The sequence below is a fragment of the Muntiacus reevesi genome, chromosome 21, assembly GCF_963930625.1.
Source record: "Muntiacus reevesi chromosome 21, mMunRee1.1, whole genome shotgun sequence".
In the NCBI taxonomy this organism is placed as follows: Eukaryota; Metazoa; Chordata; class Mammalia; order Artiodactyla; family Cervidae; genus Muntiacus; species Muntiacus reevesi.
In genome coordinates, this window is record NC_089269.1 from 19,588,808 (window position 1) to 19,605,430 (window position 16,623).

The 16,623-nt window shown below is 34.4% G+C and overlaps 1 protein-coding gene across 2 annotated transcripts; it reads left to right on the plus strand.

The window, feature by feature from the left end:
- Nucleotides 1–426: 426 nt before the first annotated feature.
- On the plus strand, nt 427–16,032 carry POU1F1 (POU class 1 homeobox 1). 2 transcript variants are annotated; one of them, XM_065913679.1, is made up of 6 exons: nt 427–568; nt 3,974–4,123; nt 11,328–11,552; nt 13,990–14,154; nt 14,905–14,965; nt 15,822–16,032. In XM_065913679.1, the coding sequence occupies exons 1-6, from the start codon at nt 427–429 to the stop codon at nt 16,030–16,032; spliced, it is 954 nt and encodes a 317-aa protein (XP_065769751.1). The 2 variants fall into 2 exon arrangements, with proteins under 2 accessions (XP_065769751.1, XP_065769752.1); XM_065913680.1 differs by having other exon boundaries at nt 4,052–4,123.
- Nucleotides 16,033–16,623: the final 591 nt, after the last annotated feature.

Consider the following 16,623-nt stretch of genomic DNA (forward strand, 5'->3'; position numbering starts at 1 on the left):
CAAAGAGGCACCCAGTATTTTTCAATTCACTGCAGCATTATTTCTTTGAGGGACACTTTTTTTTTAAGTTCTTGATTCCTTTCTGAAAGGTCTGAATCACTGAAGTTGTCAAATTAAGTTTCAGATTTCTCCTTTGCCTTCAGTCCCTACCCAAGAACCAGCTTCCCCTCTTGGGCATGGATTGTGTTTGGGTAAGAAGGAAGACTGTCCAGATTGATAAAGCAATACCCCTGGGAAAAGATGATTAACATGTATAAAGGGATTTCCCTGCGGTATAAATACCAGCATGCGCTCTCTTGGTGCTTCAGAGCCTCTCTGATGTATATATGCAGGTAGTGAGATTTGAAACGGCCCTTTGAGATGGTAATATAATAAAACTGACTTGAGGAGTGGTATCTCACCTCCGTTTTCTATTCTTTTGTGGGAATGAGTTGCCAACCTTTTACTTCGACTGATACCTTTATACCTCTGAATTCTGAGTCTTCTGCAACTCTGCCTCTGATAATGCATCCCAGCGCTGCGGAGTGCCTGCCGGTCTCCAACCACGCCACCAACGTGATGGCCACAGGTACTAGCTTCAATAACGGTCTACAGGCGGCTGTGCCTTAAGATGTCAGGATGGGTGCTTTGAATCTTGTTAGTTTAGAATCTCATTTTTTTTTTAATTTTAATGTTTATTAAGTTAAATATTCAGGATATTAAAGAAGCCAAAATGCCTAAGAAAATATTCAAGAAATATTAGTAAGTGTAGTAATTTCAAGTATTGTTGATTTTATTATAAAGATCTGTCTTCTGTATAAGTAAACAGTGAGCCTGAAAACCATTTCTATGCAAACATGTATGGAAAAAGAGTAAAACTAAAGTAATAATGTAATAGTGTAAAATAATTTAAAAGGTGATTTTTTTTCATCTTAGAGATTTATTTGGTTTTTAGATTACATTTACTACCATGTCTAAAAAATGCCATACACTTCATAGTAAACACAACTGAATGATTCCTAATACCAGTAACAGTGGGTTTCAAAGAATAAAATAATTAGATGTTTAAATACACTTGACTCGGACAGTAAAGAATCTGCCTACAATGTCAGAGACCCAGGGTTGATCCCTGGGTCAGGCAGATCCCATGGAGAAGGGAATGGCAACCCACTCCACTATTCTTGCCTGGAAAAGCCCAAGGACAAAGGAGCCTGGCAGGTTATAGTCCATGGAGTCGCAGAGTCGGACACAGTTGAACAACTAACACTTTCACTTTAAATACACTTAACTTCTTTAGAATAATTAAAAACTCAGAAATCAAGTCTAGAGGCAATATAATATTTATTTGTTTATTTTTAAAACATTTTATTTTATATTGGAGTATAGCCGGTTAACAATGTTGTGATATTTTCAGATGGACAGCAGAAGAATTCAGCCATACATGTATTATATCCATTTTTTCCCAAACTCCCCTCCCATCTAGGCTAGAGGCAATATAATATTTAGAACCCATGAGCTGATTTGAATTTTTTCAAAATTTAGTTCTGAAGAGATTTCAACCTTTAGCCAAGTTTTTATATTGTCTTATATAACTTTGGTGGATGAAAATTAAGCTTAATTCAAATATATGGTCTCAAACACAACCAAGCAAATAAGTATGTTTTGTTAATGTGTCCACTTTTTATTTAGTAACAAAGGGCTTTGATTAATAAACAATGTCTTGGGTAAATGTCTGTTTAATAGCACTTTTCACTTGTAAAGCAATCTAAATATGAACTAAATTTTATAAATTTAAAAATCAAATTTGAGTTGATACATTTATATGCCAATTTAAAATATTTTAGCCTTCTATTTTGTTATAATTAAGCAGCTTTGAAAGTTATATGTACATTTGGTATTAATCTTCAACAGAATTTTCAAGTATCTGAAGATCATATGTCTAGATTTTGGGAAAATTATTAATGTAGAGATGTTTTTTATCTACTGAAGAGTCTCAGAATTTAGTTAAACATGTATTGATGCAAATATCCTCAAACATGGTTTTAAAACAATGTAATACAGTATTTTTATGAAGAGGTGTGGCATAAGTAAATTTAAACAATTATCACATATTGTTGTATTGTTCAGTCGCTAAGTCATGTCCAACTCTTTGCAACCCCATGGACTTCAGCATGCCAGACCTCCCTGTCCGTCACTATCTCCTGAAGTCTGTCCATACAACTATCACATAGCTAATTGTGTATTTTAAGTAATGGACATTTAAATAGATTGAGAATGAGAAGGATATTGCATTGTTTGCACAATATACTGTACATGGATACTGTTTGGCTAGGATAAAAATTGGAATTGAGGTTAAAATTAAGCAGGTTTAAGCTCAAAATGCTATTTATTTTAAAATAAATAAAATTAAAAGTAAATAACGTATCTAGTAAATTAGCTTGTCATTTACATGACTTCCCCAAATCAGCAAAACAAAAGGAATTTAAACCTTGAAAGTAAAAAAATTCATTATTAGTAAAAATGTCCTACATGGCTATTGTTATTGTTTTAAATAGCAATAGCATTGATTTCATAATTTCTCCATCAAATTGTAATCATATATATCTAATTGTCTAGGTAAAGAATTAGAAATGATTATAATGAGAGGAGAAGTTGGATATTCAGCGCAATTCATGTTTGTTTAATTTTGGAATGCATAGAAATCATTATAACACAAAATGACTTCAATTCTCTCTATATGTCAGTTGTAAAATGAAAATTTATATAGATACTTTAAAATATTAAAAATGAGTTATAGTTAGAGAAAATGTTTTACTTTATGTCTTTAATTGATAGACTATGTATTTTCAAAAAGGATTATAAATCTCTTCTAATATCTCATATTATTCAAGAAGATACAATTATATTTTTGAAAATCCATCACTCTATTCAGGATATAATGGGGAAAAGTAGAAAATAAGATACATAAGAAAACATTGGTTAGTGATTTTATTGTTAGTAGTTCATTGTGATTCATGTTTAAAGCTTGATAAAAGTTAAGTAAATCAAATTTAATTTCAAAGTATACCTTAATTCAATGAGACTTGTAGCTATTTATAAGTGAAGTTAAGTTATATGCTGCTGCTGCTGCCAAGTCGCTTTAGTCGTGTCCGACTCTGTGCGACCCCACAGACGGCAGCCCACCAGGCTCTGACATCTCTGGGATTCTCCAGGCAAGAATACTGGAGTGGGTTGCCATTGCCTTCTCCAAGTTATAGGCTAGATTCAACCTTTATAAACCTCTAGTTACTCAATGATCAATGAACTTATTTTTTGACCAGCTTCATCATTAGAATTGTTCAATTAGTTGTGTGCATGCAGAAAATTTACAAGCTCATGGTTTCAATACCAGCCTAAAATACATTGTACATTGTCACAGTTTGCGTAAACCTCTGAATTTAATGGAGTTTTATGATCATACCCAATAAAAGACTAGTGGCTCTGCCACTTCCTCTTTGATGGAAGAAATTTGTTAGGTGAATAAGCAGAAGTAAAAGCAAAAACACATGAAGAGTTGATTTCTGTATTCGTTGCTCCAGAAAAAGTCAATTTTATAGTACCAGGTTATACGGGAATTTCAGACTATCCTCTGGTCAGCTCTTTGCACTGCCTATATTGGGTGAAACCTGCAAGAATTCTGCAGCTTCTAATGTGTTCATGGGTTCATCACTCAGTCATGTCCGGCACTTGGCAACCTCATGGACTGTAGCCCACCAAGGTTAAAACTGGTCAGCCACGCCAACCCAGAGCACTGGAGATAATTAACGAAGGCTCTAGTCCACTGTGATGATTCATGAGCTCGTTACTTGAGAAAAACCCCTAGTTTTAGCGTACTCATCAGAGAACTGCCCCCACATGAGAACAAATTATCGGCATATAACTTTAAGAACAGCATAAATGTGTACTTCTGAAATGAAACGAATGTGTCTTGAATCCTCATACATTTTCTTACCAGTCCCGTCTATTTTGTCTTTGATCCAAACTCCTAAATGTCTGTGCACACGTTTTATGGTGACAACATTGGGAAACACAGCGACAGGACTTCATTATTCTGTTCCTTCCTGTCACTATGGAAACCAGTCATCGACCTATGGCGTGATGGCAGGTAAGAAAAATTGTCTTTACATGTAAGATTGAGTTTGGGGATGCTTGGATGCATTTTCTGGGTCGAAGGGAACCTTGAGCAGACTGTGTCATGAAATTCAGATCTCCTAACCTTAGAAATTGCTGCTAAATCCACCACTTACTATAATGGTCCCTGATCTGTGACACCTTCAGAGATCATAATAGTTATACCTGATCTCCGCTGTTCTCCACAAGCCTGAAATGAACTGCTATGCTTCTTAACTCTTGTGTTTGCTTTGTAAGATTTTTGTTCTAATTCTCTGTTGCCAAACTGCTAATTGTCACTTGTTTATGCCATTGGTGGGCTTGCCTCTGGTAATAATAAGGTAGCTGCTAGCCTTATGTAACTATTTAAATTTAAAAGTAAATTAACTAAAATAAGGTCAGCTTTAAAATTCCTTAGTTGCCAATAGTGAACAAGTCAGCAAAATCTTTAAATGACCACTTCATTGCCCGCCTCCATACCAACAGGCTTAACAATTACGAGGTATGGAACTTAATAGTCATCATTTCCCTTGAGATTTTGGCTATACCTTCGGTTCCTGAATTTAAAATGAAACAGGAAAGTGATTAATAATCTTTGGTGACTACCAAAGCAGATAGATTAACTTATAGAGTATTTTCCTCATCACAGTATTTCTTTTGGCCATTTGGTCTGTAAAGATAAATAAGACATTGAAGGCTAAGAGAGATTTGTGGCTGCTTTAGCAATAGTTGAATCTTTGGCAGCCCTGTCTGAGATGCTCTGAGTCTTGGATAAGATTGAAATAGTATAAGTTACATACATATTTCCCTCTGGATAAAGAAAGCATCACTAGATCAAGATAAACTATCTTGTTTGTTGACACTTAAATGAAGGTATTGTTAGCAAATTTCTTAAGGAAAACAAAATCTGACCTAAGAGATCCACTCATCACAAAATTTATGACTTAATTTTAGACCATGGCTATACAATAATTTTTTTTGTGCACAGAAATTATTTAGGTATCTCTTAATCTTTTATATTTATTTCTGCAATAATAAATAATTTCAGTGACAATAAACTACTAATGTTCTATGTGAAAAATATTAAATAAAAAATATAAATGTGTGTGTGCATGCTTATGTGATAGTTGTTATCTAGCGTAGGTAATTGAAAAAATCAAACATAGCTTAATGCCTATAAATTTGAAATTAAATTGAACACAGAATTTAGTTCACTAACCTTTAATTCTTAAAAAATTTCTCAGATTAACACTAAATAAAACATTAAAACTATAAAATGATATATTCCAGAACAAATTAGCTTTTCCTACATTCTGTTAGAAAGCATTCTGCATAAACTCATATTCTCACCTTTATGATGAAGTGAAAACTGATGTTCTTAATGGTTACCTTTAAATCCTAATGTCTCTCTTCAATAATTAAAAAATAAGAAAAGTCATATTTTTCTTCCTCTGTGAAAACGGACCATTTATGATTCGTGTACTTAGCTGTTAATCAGTATCCATGGTTAATGAGAGGATCTCTCATTGAAGATGAACTACTTTCATTATAAAAATAGTAGAACAATGTGCATTTAGCCACTAGAGGTGCCAGTCAAATGCTTTCTGTGGCCTCCACCACACTTGGATTACAGAGACAAGAAATGACGAGCTCATAGACATGTGCTGCTCTTTCTTGGAGGAGAGAGTCCTTGCTGCTCCTTCATAGTAATTCCTAGGAACCCAGGTGCAACTGAAGTCATCTCTGCACCCAGCAAGGGCAGCAGTGGGTGGAGGTGAGCACTCAGACCAAACACCGTGAGATGGTTTTTACTACTACCTCCCTCCCACCAGATCTAGATAGAAGCTGCTGAGTTCACAGCTGGCCTGAGAAATCTGACATCCTTCCCGTTTCCAGGATTGCAGATAACAAGCCCAGGTCACACTGAGAGTCCACAGGCAACTCAGGTTGTGCTGGTCCAAGGTTCCTCAGCAGGCCCTCAGCAAACTCGCATCTTCATTAAAAGTTAAAAAGGAGAGGTCTTTGGAAAAACCTTTTAAAATGGTTCAAAGCCTGGGTTGATGATAATAATGAAAAAAAAAAAGGATGTCCTAAGCTTTGGAGGTATCGCTGTAGTCTTAAACCAAAATTACATATATTTTGTTGCTGGAAGAAAAATTCACCATGGCAAGCATAGAGATTATATTTGAATATTTTTGAGAGGGAGATCGTTAAAATGTGATGTGTTTTATAATTTGTTACAAAGTCACTATTTTGACATATATTCAGTATTAGCCTTTGCATCACGGCGGATGCATCATCCGTCGTCCCCAGAGAAGCTGCACAAATTGAGTTATAAAACACAGGGATTCAGAAGTATTCAGGAATTCAGAAAAGGTTTAACATACACAAGAGAAACCTGGTAATGTCATTTGAATTTTCTGAGAAATCTCAAGGCGTTCATCAAATCAGCCACTTCCACACAATCCACAGAAGCGTCTAATCACCAACAACGAAGGTTCATTGTCACACACTCCATATAAAAGTGAAGCTACAGAAAGAGCAATATTTCAAGGGGTGTGAAATTGCTTTATTTGAATATTATTTTATCCCTATGCTCTGATGCTTACATTTAGTCTGAGCATTTCATTAAATTAATAACCCACTGGAAAGCAAGAGCTACAGCTCATATTTTAAGCTAAGGTTGGTAGGAAGGATTCTAATCATCAGATGAATCCTCTGTGCCTCATAGTCCAGGTGTGGGGATATCAAAGAGAATGATTGGTGGGGTAAAATGAATCAGCCACACCAGGAACTAATTATAAACCTCGTTCAAGTTAGCATCTCAAAGTGTTAGTCCCTTCATATCCAAGATGTGACAGGTACCATACATAGCTCTATCGGAGTTGAGTTGTGGCAGCTTTCTACCAACTCACCCTGGTTTTCTCCTTGATCTTCTCTTCAGATACATTCATAGTTAAATTTCTTCTTCCACCTCTTCTCTCCTAAGTACTTAAATAATTCAACAGCCTACAGGATGGATAATAGGAAATAGGGAATTACAAACACTATTCAAAGATCTCTTCTAGATAAACACAAAAGAAAACTAGTAACAAAAACCATTCAAAATTCTGATTTCTGGGTATACAAGGTGGTGTCTGTTCTCATTTGTAAAGCTGGGTGAAAGTTGGAAAACAGACTTAATGAACTGTGTACCTTGTCCACCATCCTGTGTAAACTGGGCAAATCAGCTACATGGTAATGATGGCTAAACCCAACAAGGTTATGTGTTGTAATGGCCACTCAAGGTGTGCAGTAAGAGTCCTTGATTAAAGATTGATCTTAAGAGGAAAGCAAAATAGGTGATGTTGGAAAATTATTCAAGGAGATGAATGTTCTTTTTTTTATGAGATGTGAATAATAAGAATAAAAGATGAGTATAGCTGAAAACTGTCTTTTCCACCTGGGCTAGGACAAAAGGTACCAGAAATATGTTTCCTATTTACATAGGAAAGCAGTCTACGTTGGAGGCCATCTCTTCATTCTTAAGTTGTCTTTTTTCCATTTCCTTTTTTCTTTTTTGATTTAGTTTTATTTTTACCTCACTTATTCTGGATGTGTTGACACTAAAGGAAGAAGTAATTCTGACCATCTTTTGCCCCTGGATCATGAAAGGCACCTGCAGTAGCATGGATGCTGTGTATTTTCCTTAAATTATGTAGCATCTGCCTCAACTTCACAACTCAAAAGCAGCCACAGGCAATCTGTAAACAAATGGCCATGGCTATGCTCCAAATCAACCTAATTTACAGAACTAGGCAGAAGACCTGTTTATATGTGGATAGGATGTAGCAATGCACAAAAGAGAAAAAAATATCACAATTCACATTTATGACTTGTTTCACATTGTCATGCATGAACGTAAAAAAAGAAAATAAATGGAAATATTCAAATGAACTTTGCTGTGCATGTCTACAGCAAGGTGGGGGTATTTTACTATGTCCTTCTGCTTCCCCTGTCTGTTCTTTTAAAGCTTCCAGCCCACAACCTCAGATGTTGTCAGCATCTGGCTGAGCCACGTGCTGCAGAAAAGCAGTCTGCCCAGTATCACAGGAGCTTGAATCAGGTGCCTGTAAGGCAAGGTGGACCTTAGCTTCCCATCATCTGCTTTAAAAAACTTAGCCTCTGTTTCTCTCCCTCTTCTGCCATCCAGAAGTCCATGCAGAGCAGTTCAGAGAGGCTATGGTGGATTAATCTGCAGGGTGAAAATCCATCTTTGACAGTAAAGAACGTACAAACCCTTCCAAGCTATTTAGGCGTGCGCTTGTTCTAGGCTTACAGACAAGTTTGCTCTATCAATGTTTTGGAAATTGTTCATGAAACTTCTGCAGCACACAACTCACTGCATTTTTTCTCTCCCTGCTCAAATTCTGACTTCTTAATATTCTAGGCTTTAGAAAAACCTTTTAAAATACCCTGTCACATATGCCATACCAATCACTCCCCATTTTCCCCCAAATATAGGCTCATATAATAGAAATCATTTGTGTGACTGTGCTTGTGACTGTCCCAAATTTCTGTTTAACATTAGTTTCAGGAAAACTGTGTCCCTGCAGATAATTATGGATGCTTTCAGTCAATGAAAAATAACGCAGCACACATTGCATTTTCCTGTCTCCTCTGGATGCCAAACTTTTGAACATGGTATTTCTTGTGTACTCTTTATGGACTCATGTTCAAATTTATTTTCTAAATGTCCATTTCTCCAGAGTATTTATAATGTATACACTAGTTTTAAATTTTTCCATAAATAGAGATGGCACACTTCCAATATTTTAGTAAGTATTTATAATACTTTTGTTGGAAAGCATTTGTTTAATGTAGCCAAATATACTTAAGATGTAGAGATCTTTGAGTCATTTGATTTCCCTGAGTACAGATTACCTGAAAAATGAACTGATTATTTTGATGTGGCTTATTGTGGTATTCACTGGGCTTCACTTCTAGTTTCAGTTGTATAGTGAATTCATCTTAGCACTCAAGGAGTTATTTGTTTTTATATAAATTTTAAATTGTGGATAAAGAAATACACATTTTTCTCTGAAAATAAAGCAGAAGTCCTTAGATAAATATTAAGTAAATGTTAACATAAAGGTGATCAATTTTTTTATATATTAGTGTTTTACTTAACTAGTAGAAATCTAAAACTAATATTAGGCCAAAAATGAACTCTAAAAAATGAGCTTTGAATAGCATTGAAACATGCATATTATCAAGTGTGAAGCAGATCGCCAGCCCAGGTTGGATGCATGAGACAAGTGCTCGGGGCTGGTGCACTGGGAAGATCCAGAGGGATGGAATGGGGAGGGAGGTGGGAGGGGGGATCGGGATGGGGAACACATGTAAGTCCATGGCTGATTCATGTCAGTGTATGGCAAAAACCACTACAATATTGTAAAGTAATTAGCCTCCAACTAACAAAAATAAATGGGAAAAAAATGAGCTTTGTTAAAATGTAACAAACATTTTAAAAATTGAATTTTGTAATAAATTAAAAATTGATAAAATTGCTTTTTAAAATTTTATCTGGTCTATTCAATGTACTACCCACTAAAGCAAAAAGTGGATGATTAACCAAAAAAAACTGGATAGCTTTGATTTTTGAAAGCAATATGAATTGCTTTAGACAGAAACAGTTTCTTTTGTACATTTTTTATATCCATGAAACAGCTAAACTTATTTTATGATATTTTGCTTAATTTCTCACTTGTATGTATTTTACTTGAGAAAAATAATAGTCTACTGGATAGGGGTACACTTCAAAATTATATTTTCTCATATAAATAATATGAGCCAACAATTTACTGACTTGCAATATTCTCTGCTCATTACATATTGATATATTAATGTAAGATTTATATATTCTGGCAAAATACACTATTACTCATGTCTGATTTGTGACTGTATTTATAGAGAAATTATAAATGGCATAAAACTGATGTATTTTTTAGTAAGTTTCTAAGAATGATTACTGCCTATATTCTGTAGTCATTTATATTTAATTTATAATCATAAGAAAAATGATTAATTATTGAATATTTTATTTATATCAAAATGTCTTGGTTACACCCGTGTCATTTAAGATAAAGTGAAATCCTGAAGAATAAAAATGTAATATACTGCTGAAGAAAACAGAAATAAAATGTGTGGGAATTTGGCTTATACCATCCTGTCACCCATACTCCCTGACTGAGACGGTCTCTTCTTTCCAAATGAAGAGTGAAATCTAGAAGCAATTAAACAATTAAATCATGTAGTTTTTTGAGATTTCTCATTTAACTAACTCAATGGATTCAGTGCTTCATCATTTATGAGGGATTATGTATCATATCTAGAATTGCACCCTTCCTTGACACTTACTTTTTCTTCTTAAATAGTAATCAAGAAACAATTCCATCATAGTATATGTTTTGCAAGAATCTTGTTGCTGACTTTCTAATAGATCTTTAAAAGTTACTTTTTGTCAATATCCACCATTAACATTAAATCTATTTAAACCTTATTAATGTATGTTATCTTCTCATAATTTTCTTTTTACCTGCCTTTACTAAATTAAGCATTTACTGATAAAACATTGGATTTCTAATGTTGTAAAGTCAATTTTTCAATGCTATGAAAATTTCCCAGCATAGCACTTAACATAAACCTTGATTATATAATTAAGAAAATAGAGATCAAAATATACATTCTGGTAGAGTTGAACCTCATATTCACAAGAACAGATGAATCGGTTTTTGTTTGTTTGTTTTTGGGGAGCCTCGCTGAATTCCGTAACCAGGAATCAAACCCATGTCCCCTATACTGGAAGGATGAAGTCGTAACCACTGGACCACTAGGGAAGTCCCTAGATGTCTTTTATGAGAAATACACTGATGGAAAACTCACACTTCTTTGAAATTTGCTTATTTCTATTTTAATTATTTGCAAGTCCCTGGTTCTTTCCTTTGGCTTTGCATTATCTTTGTTTTTGCTGCTCCCAGGAAGGTGGGAAAAAATGATCGCATTTCTACTAAGCTACATTGACTTCTACTTCAGAAAATCGAATGTCAGGTAACCTTTGAGAACTGAGACTGGCCATCACAGAATAATTTGATGGGCCAAAATTTTCCATGTATCAAAATGAGGGATGATTACAAATGGTCTTTTTCTTGTTGTTACAGGGAGCTTAACCCCTTGTCTTTACAAGTTTCCTGACCACACGTTGAGCCATGGGTTTCCTCCCATGCATCAGCCTCTCCTTTCAGAGGACCCCACTGCCGCTGATTTCAAGCAGGAGCTCAGGCGGAAAAGCAAATTGGTTGAAGAGCCAATAGACATGGATTCTCCAGAAATCCGAGAACTTGAGAAGTTTGCCAATGAGTTTAAAGTGAGAAGAATTAAGCTAGGTAGGTGCTTGTTGACAGCCGTGGGACACGCAACCCCGTCTGCAAAGTCTGACTCTATTACTGTTAGCCTCTTACACGCTGCTCAGAAATTCAAGACAGTTCTCATTCTACATCTCTACTGTGGATGTAAGTTACTTGAATTATGAAAACCTACAGAAACCTTCATTTCCTTGTAAATTCTTAGCAGCCAAAATACATAGATTTCTAAATTAATGGTCTCTTTTTCAAACATAAGTTTAGAAATAGCTTTGTTTTATTTAAATAAATACTTCTGTGTGATTCAAAGGCTAAAAAGCTGTGTGGATTATATCCCTCTGCTTATCCTTCCTGTTTATCAATGTTATTAGTTTCTGTGTATCCTTCTATTCTATGCATATTCATATAAGCAAATACATGTATTTCTTCATATAGATGTTTTTCATTTGACTATTTTGGAGACTTTCAGTATTAGTTTTTTAGAGGGCTCTTCTTTTTAATGCATCTCTCAATTCCATTTTATGAATATATTACCAGTCTTCTACTAATGGAATTTAGATGTCTTCAATCTTATGTTACTGAAGACAATGATGCAATGATTAACTTCATAAATAGCATTTTGTTTCTATAAAAATATATGTGCAGGGAAAGTGTTAAAAGCAAAATTGCTTTATTGAAGAGTATATGTATTTGTAATTTCAATAGATGTCAAATTGGTCTCTATGTAAGTTCTAACAAATTTTATTTCCACCATGAGCATCTCCTTTGCCACTCTTCAGAATATGAATTCTGTTAAGGCAGAAGTTTTTTGTTTATTTCCTTTTGCTTTCTCCTTAATAGCATATCCTCAGCACTTGGAACAGTGACTGGCGTGTAGAATAAAAATTAGTTGTTGAAGAAAAAAGATGCTATTAATCTTTTGGACCTTTGCAAATCAGTTAGGCGAAGGGAGTAGTTTCATTTTAAATTTCCCTTATGAGTGAAGAGTGAAAGAAGTTCTTTCATGTGTTGGACAGTCATTTGTAATTCCTTTTCTGTGAGCTATCTCTTCATAGCCTTTGCTCACTTTCTAGGGTGAAGTGTTTTTAATGTAAATAATCATATAATTAACCTTGATTTAAATGCATGAAATATATTTTAAATGGATTGAACTGATAGTACAAACTTCTGCATTTGTGGACTGAGCCATTGGTGACTTTTAATGATATCAATTGATGGGTATCATATGTAATCATTTTATGCATACAGGTAAATAGCCTTGGGCCCTGAATTAATACGTAGTTACTATTTGTCATAAACACAGCAGTAGGCATCTTTATAACATTCATTTTCAATTTACTTTTTATATGACTGTGAATGTTTCAAATTCTACACTGATGACATTTATCAACTTATATTCTGAAAATGTTTGAGACAATCTATGAAAACTTTTTGCCTGGAGATAGAAGCATTACCAAATGACATAATAAATGTTTGGTGATATACATAAAATGTTGTGTGACCAAAGTCTCATAATAAGCATGCTTTAGGGAAAGTAAGCACAGTTCTTAGTTTTATTTGGTAACTTCAACATGTTGAATTTTTCACTCTTACAGTTAAGATAAAAATATTTGTGATGTATCACCATATATTTTACATATTATATTTTAATATCTATAGATTTTGAGCATATTTCAACAGATGTCTAATAACAATGATTAGAGAGAATTTTTAAATGTCTTCTAAAGTGTGTATGAGGGATTCCCTGGTAGAACAGCTGGTAAAGAATCCACCTGTAATGCAGCAGACTCCAGTTCCATTCCTGGGTCAGGAAGATCCCTTGGAGAAGGGATAGGCTGCCCATTCCAGTATTCTTCGGCTACCCAGTGGCTCAGCTGGTAAAGAATCTGACTGCTATGTGGGAGATCTGGGTTCAGTCCCTGGGTTGGGAAGATCCCCTGGAGAAGGGAACAGATACCCAGTCCGCTATTCTGGCCTGGAGAATTCTATACAGTCCATGGGGTTGCAAAGAATGGTCTGGCTACACTTATATTAGGTTATAAAAATGATTCATGTATAGTTACTACAGTACATAGCACAGTGGCAAAAAAAAAATCTGGGTACATTAAAAAGAATCATTTCATTACTTTATACTTATGCCACATTGTCTAGAAACTTTTCTTATATATTTTTGCAAAGTGTGTATGACACATTTATCCAATTTGGCTAAATATGAATGGCAAATGTTCCTATCTGAATTCTTTTGACTTTTAAAATATTAACTTATTAACTAGAAGGAATTTTTAAAAATACTAGACAATTCTACACTGAATAACCTTACTGTTATTCTAAATTGCCAACAGATATATGGTTAAAAGCAATATTTAATAGTTGACAAAGATACATATACAAATTTGTACAATAGTGGACCAAAATCAGTGTTTCTTGCAAAACTGAAGCTGATGGCCTTGCTCTTTCACAGGATACACCCAAACAAATGTTGGGGAAGCTCTGGCAGCTGTGCATGGCTCGGAATTCAGTCAAACAACGATCTGCCGATTTGAAAACCTGCAGCTCAGCTTCAAAAATGCATGCAAACTAAAAGCAATATTGTCCAAATGGCTGGAGGAAGCCGAGCAAGTAGGAGGTACAAAAGCTGTGTTTCTGGAAACAATGATGTTTTAACCTAAAAACAATGGTTTCCCTCGACTGGATTTGTGCTAAAGCAAGAGGTTTGAAGTTTGGTTTGATTTTTCTCTTTGACATGAAAAATAAGTATCTTATTTCATCACACGAAAAGGAAAAGCAAAGCCAGTGAAAGTGTAGAAATAAATTTATTGAAAAGATAAATAGTCAGAGAGTAAAATATATAGGGAAAGTTTCTAGACAATGTGGCATAGGTGTAAAGTGGTGAAATGATTCTTTTTAATGTATCCAGATTTTTTTTCTGCTGTGCTATATACTGTAGTAATTATACATGAATCATTTTTATAACCTAATATAAGTGTAGCCAGACCATTTGCACACACCATTTTTTCTAGTGAATAACAAGCAATTGCTAGATGAACAATTTAATGTGATAAAATTATCTACTTATGTTAATGTCAAGGCTGGCTAAAGAGCAAGGTTTGATCGCATTTAGAGCAACTGTTTCAACAAAGATGGGGTATGATTTAAAGACAACTGTTACTATTTATAAGTTAATATTTTTTCTGTGTTAACATATTAATCTAGGGCTTGTAATCTAAAATGATGTGTACTGCAAAAATTTAAAACAAAAATGTATGGTAATTTTATTTTGTATTGTTTTATAAAGAAACTTTAAATCCAAATCTGATAGTTAAAAAAAAAAAAACCTGCTTTGTTTTTGTAATTATTCATTGTGTTTGCATCACAGCTTTATACAATGAGAAAGTTGGTGCAAATGAAAGAAAAAGGAAACGGAGAACAACTATCAGGTATACTTTTGAGATATTAAAAGTTAGTGGAGAAGAAATGATATTTTACAAATGGAATGAACATTTGAGTATAATATAGATTCAGTATAACATAAAAATGAATAGAGCCAGTTGAGAAAATAAGATAGGTGGAAAAGCACAACATTCAATAAATTACTGTTGAGAAACAGCTGGAAATTTAAAATTTGATGGAAAAATATGTATTGTTTGATTCAAAACAGTTTTGCTCTGCAAGTTTTGGATAAAGCAGAAGCTGTACAATCACAGCTAAAAAGAATGACTGTTTCTACTGTCCTTTTAGACATAAGTCTTACTCCGGAAATATGTTATCTATGTTATTACAAATAACAAAACTGGTCGCCAGTATTTTAGTTGCTTAAAGTTCAAAGTGACTTCTAGCATTTCAAGCCAGATTATTCATTTATCTTTTTGTAGTTTCCATGAGGCTCATGGAGGAATTGCTAAAATACAGGTTTTGCTTTGGTTGGTTAGTTGTACACTAAACATTTCAATAACCTGAGTTCCGGGGGACATTTAGAAATGCATACAGTTTATTTTCTTCTCAGTTAGTCAGTGCCCTCTTGTGGCAGAAAGTGGATAAACAATGTCTGGGTTTCCCTCCTTAATTTCTTCCTGTGACTGTAAAAGGAGCCTACATGAGACAAGCATCTAAATGTTTTTTTTGAAAAAACTTCACATTTATTATTATTGAAGAGCTTTGAAGGTGTTTTCAGAGCCTTTAGGTTTCCTTTTTACGTTAATATTAATACTAATATTTAGGAAATTTAACCTAACTTGATTTCGATGTGCCTAAACCATCATCTCCCTTCTTTCCTGCCAACTCCCCACCTCCCAGTATTGCAGCTAAAGACGCCCTGGAGAGACACTTTGGAGAACAGAATAAGCCTTCCTCTCAGGAGATCCTGCGGATGGCTGAAGAACTGAACCTGGAGAAAGAAGTGGTGAGGGTTTGGTTTTGTAACCGAAGGCAGAGAGAAAAACGGGTGAAAACAAGCCTGAATCAGAGTTTATTTACTATTTCTAAGGAGCATCTTGAATGCAGATAGGATCTCCTATTGTGTAATAGCTAGCTTTTCCATTTTTCATTCCTTTCTCTTCTCCAGCCAAAACAGAAATTTGTTATTTGGTTAGCTTCAAAAAATCATATCAGTAATTTTTGAAGAAGTGTTTCTTTTCTACTTTAAAAATAAATACAATTTAAATTATGTTAATGAATTATTCTCAGAAGGCACATTGTACATTTTAAGCCAAAAACTAATAGGATTAAAACAATGATTCTGTCCCTCTCACTATATCTTTCCCTCTATTTCTCCCTAACACACACACAGACACACACACATACATACACACACAGGAGTATGCACATGTGGTCTTTTAGTTTAAAGATTCATTTCCCAAAGGCTGTATATCTGCTTTTTAATATTTTAGTCAGTTATGTCACATAAAGAATATCACCAGAGAAGATCCAATTAGAAAATTCCTTTACTGATGCTCTGCTTGACATCAGCTTTAATAGTTTGTTTGAACTAAAAGTTTTGCACTTAAGAACCAGAGGTGCCTTAGAATTTTATTATTGCATTTAGGAATAAATCTTAATCAGAAGTGACACCTTTGAAGTAACAATTAGGGCACAGAGC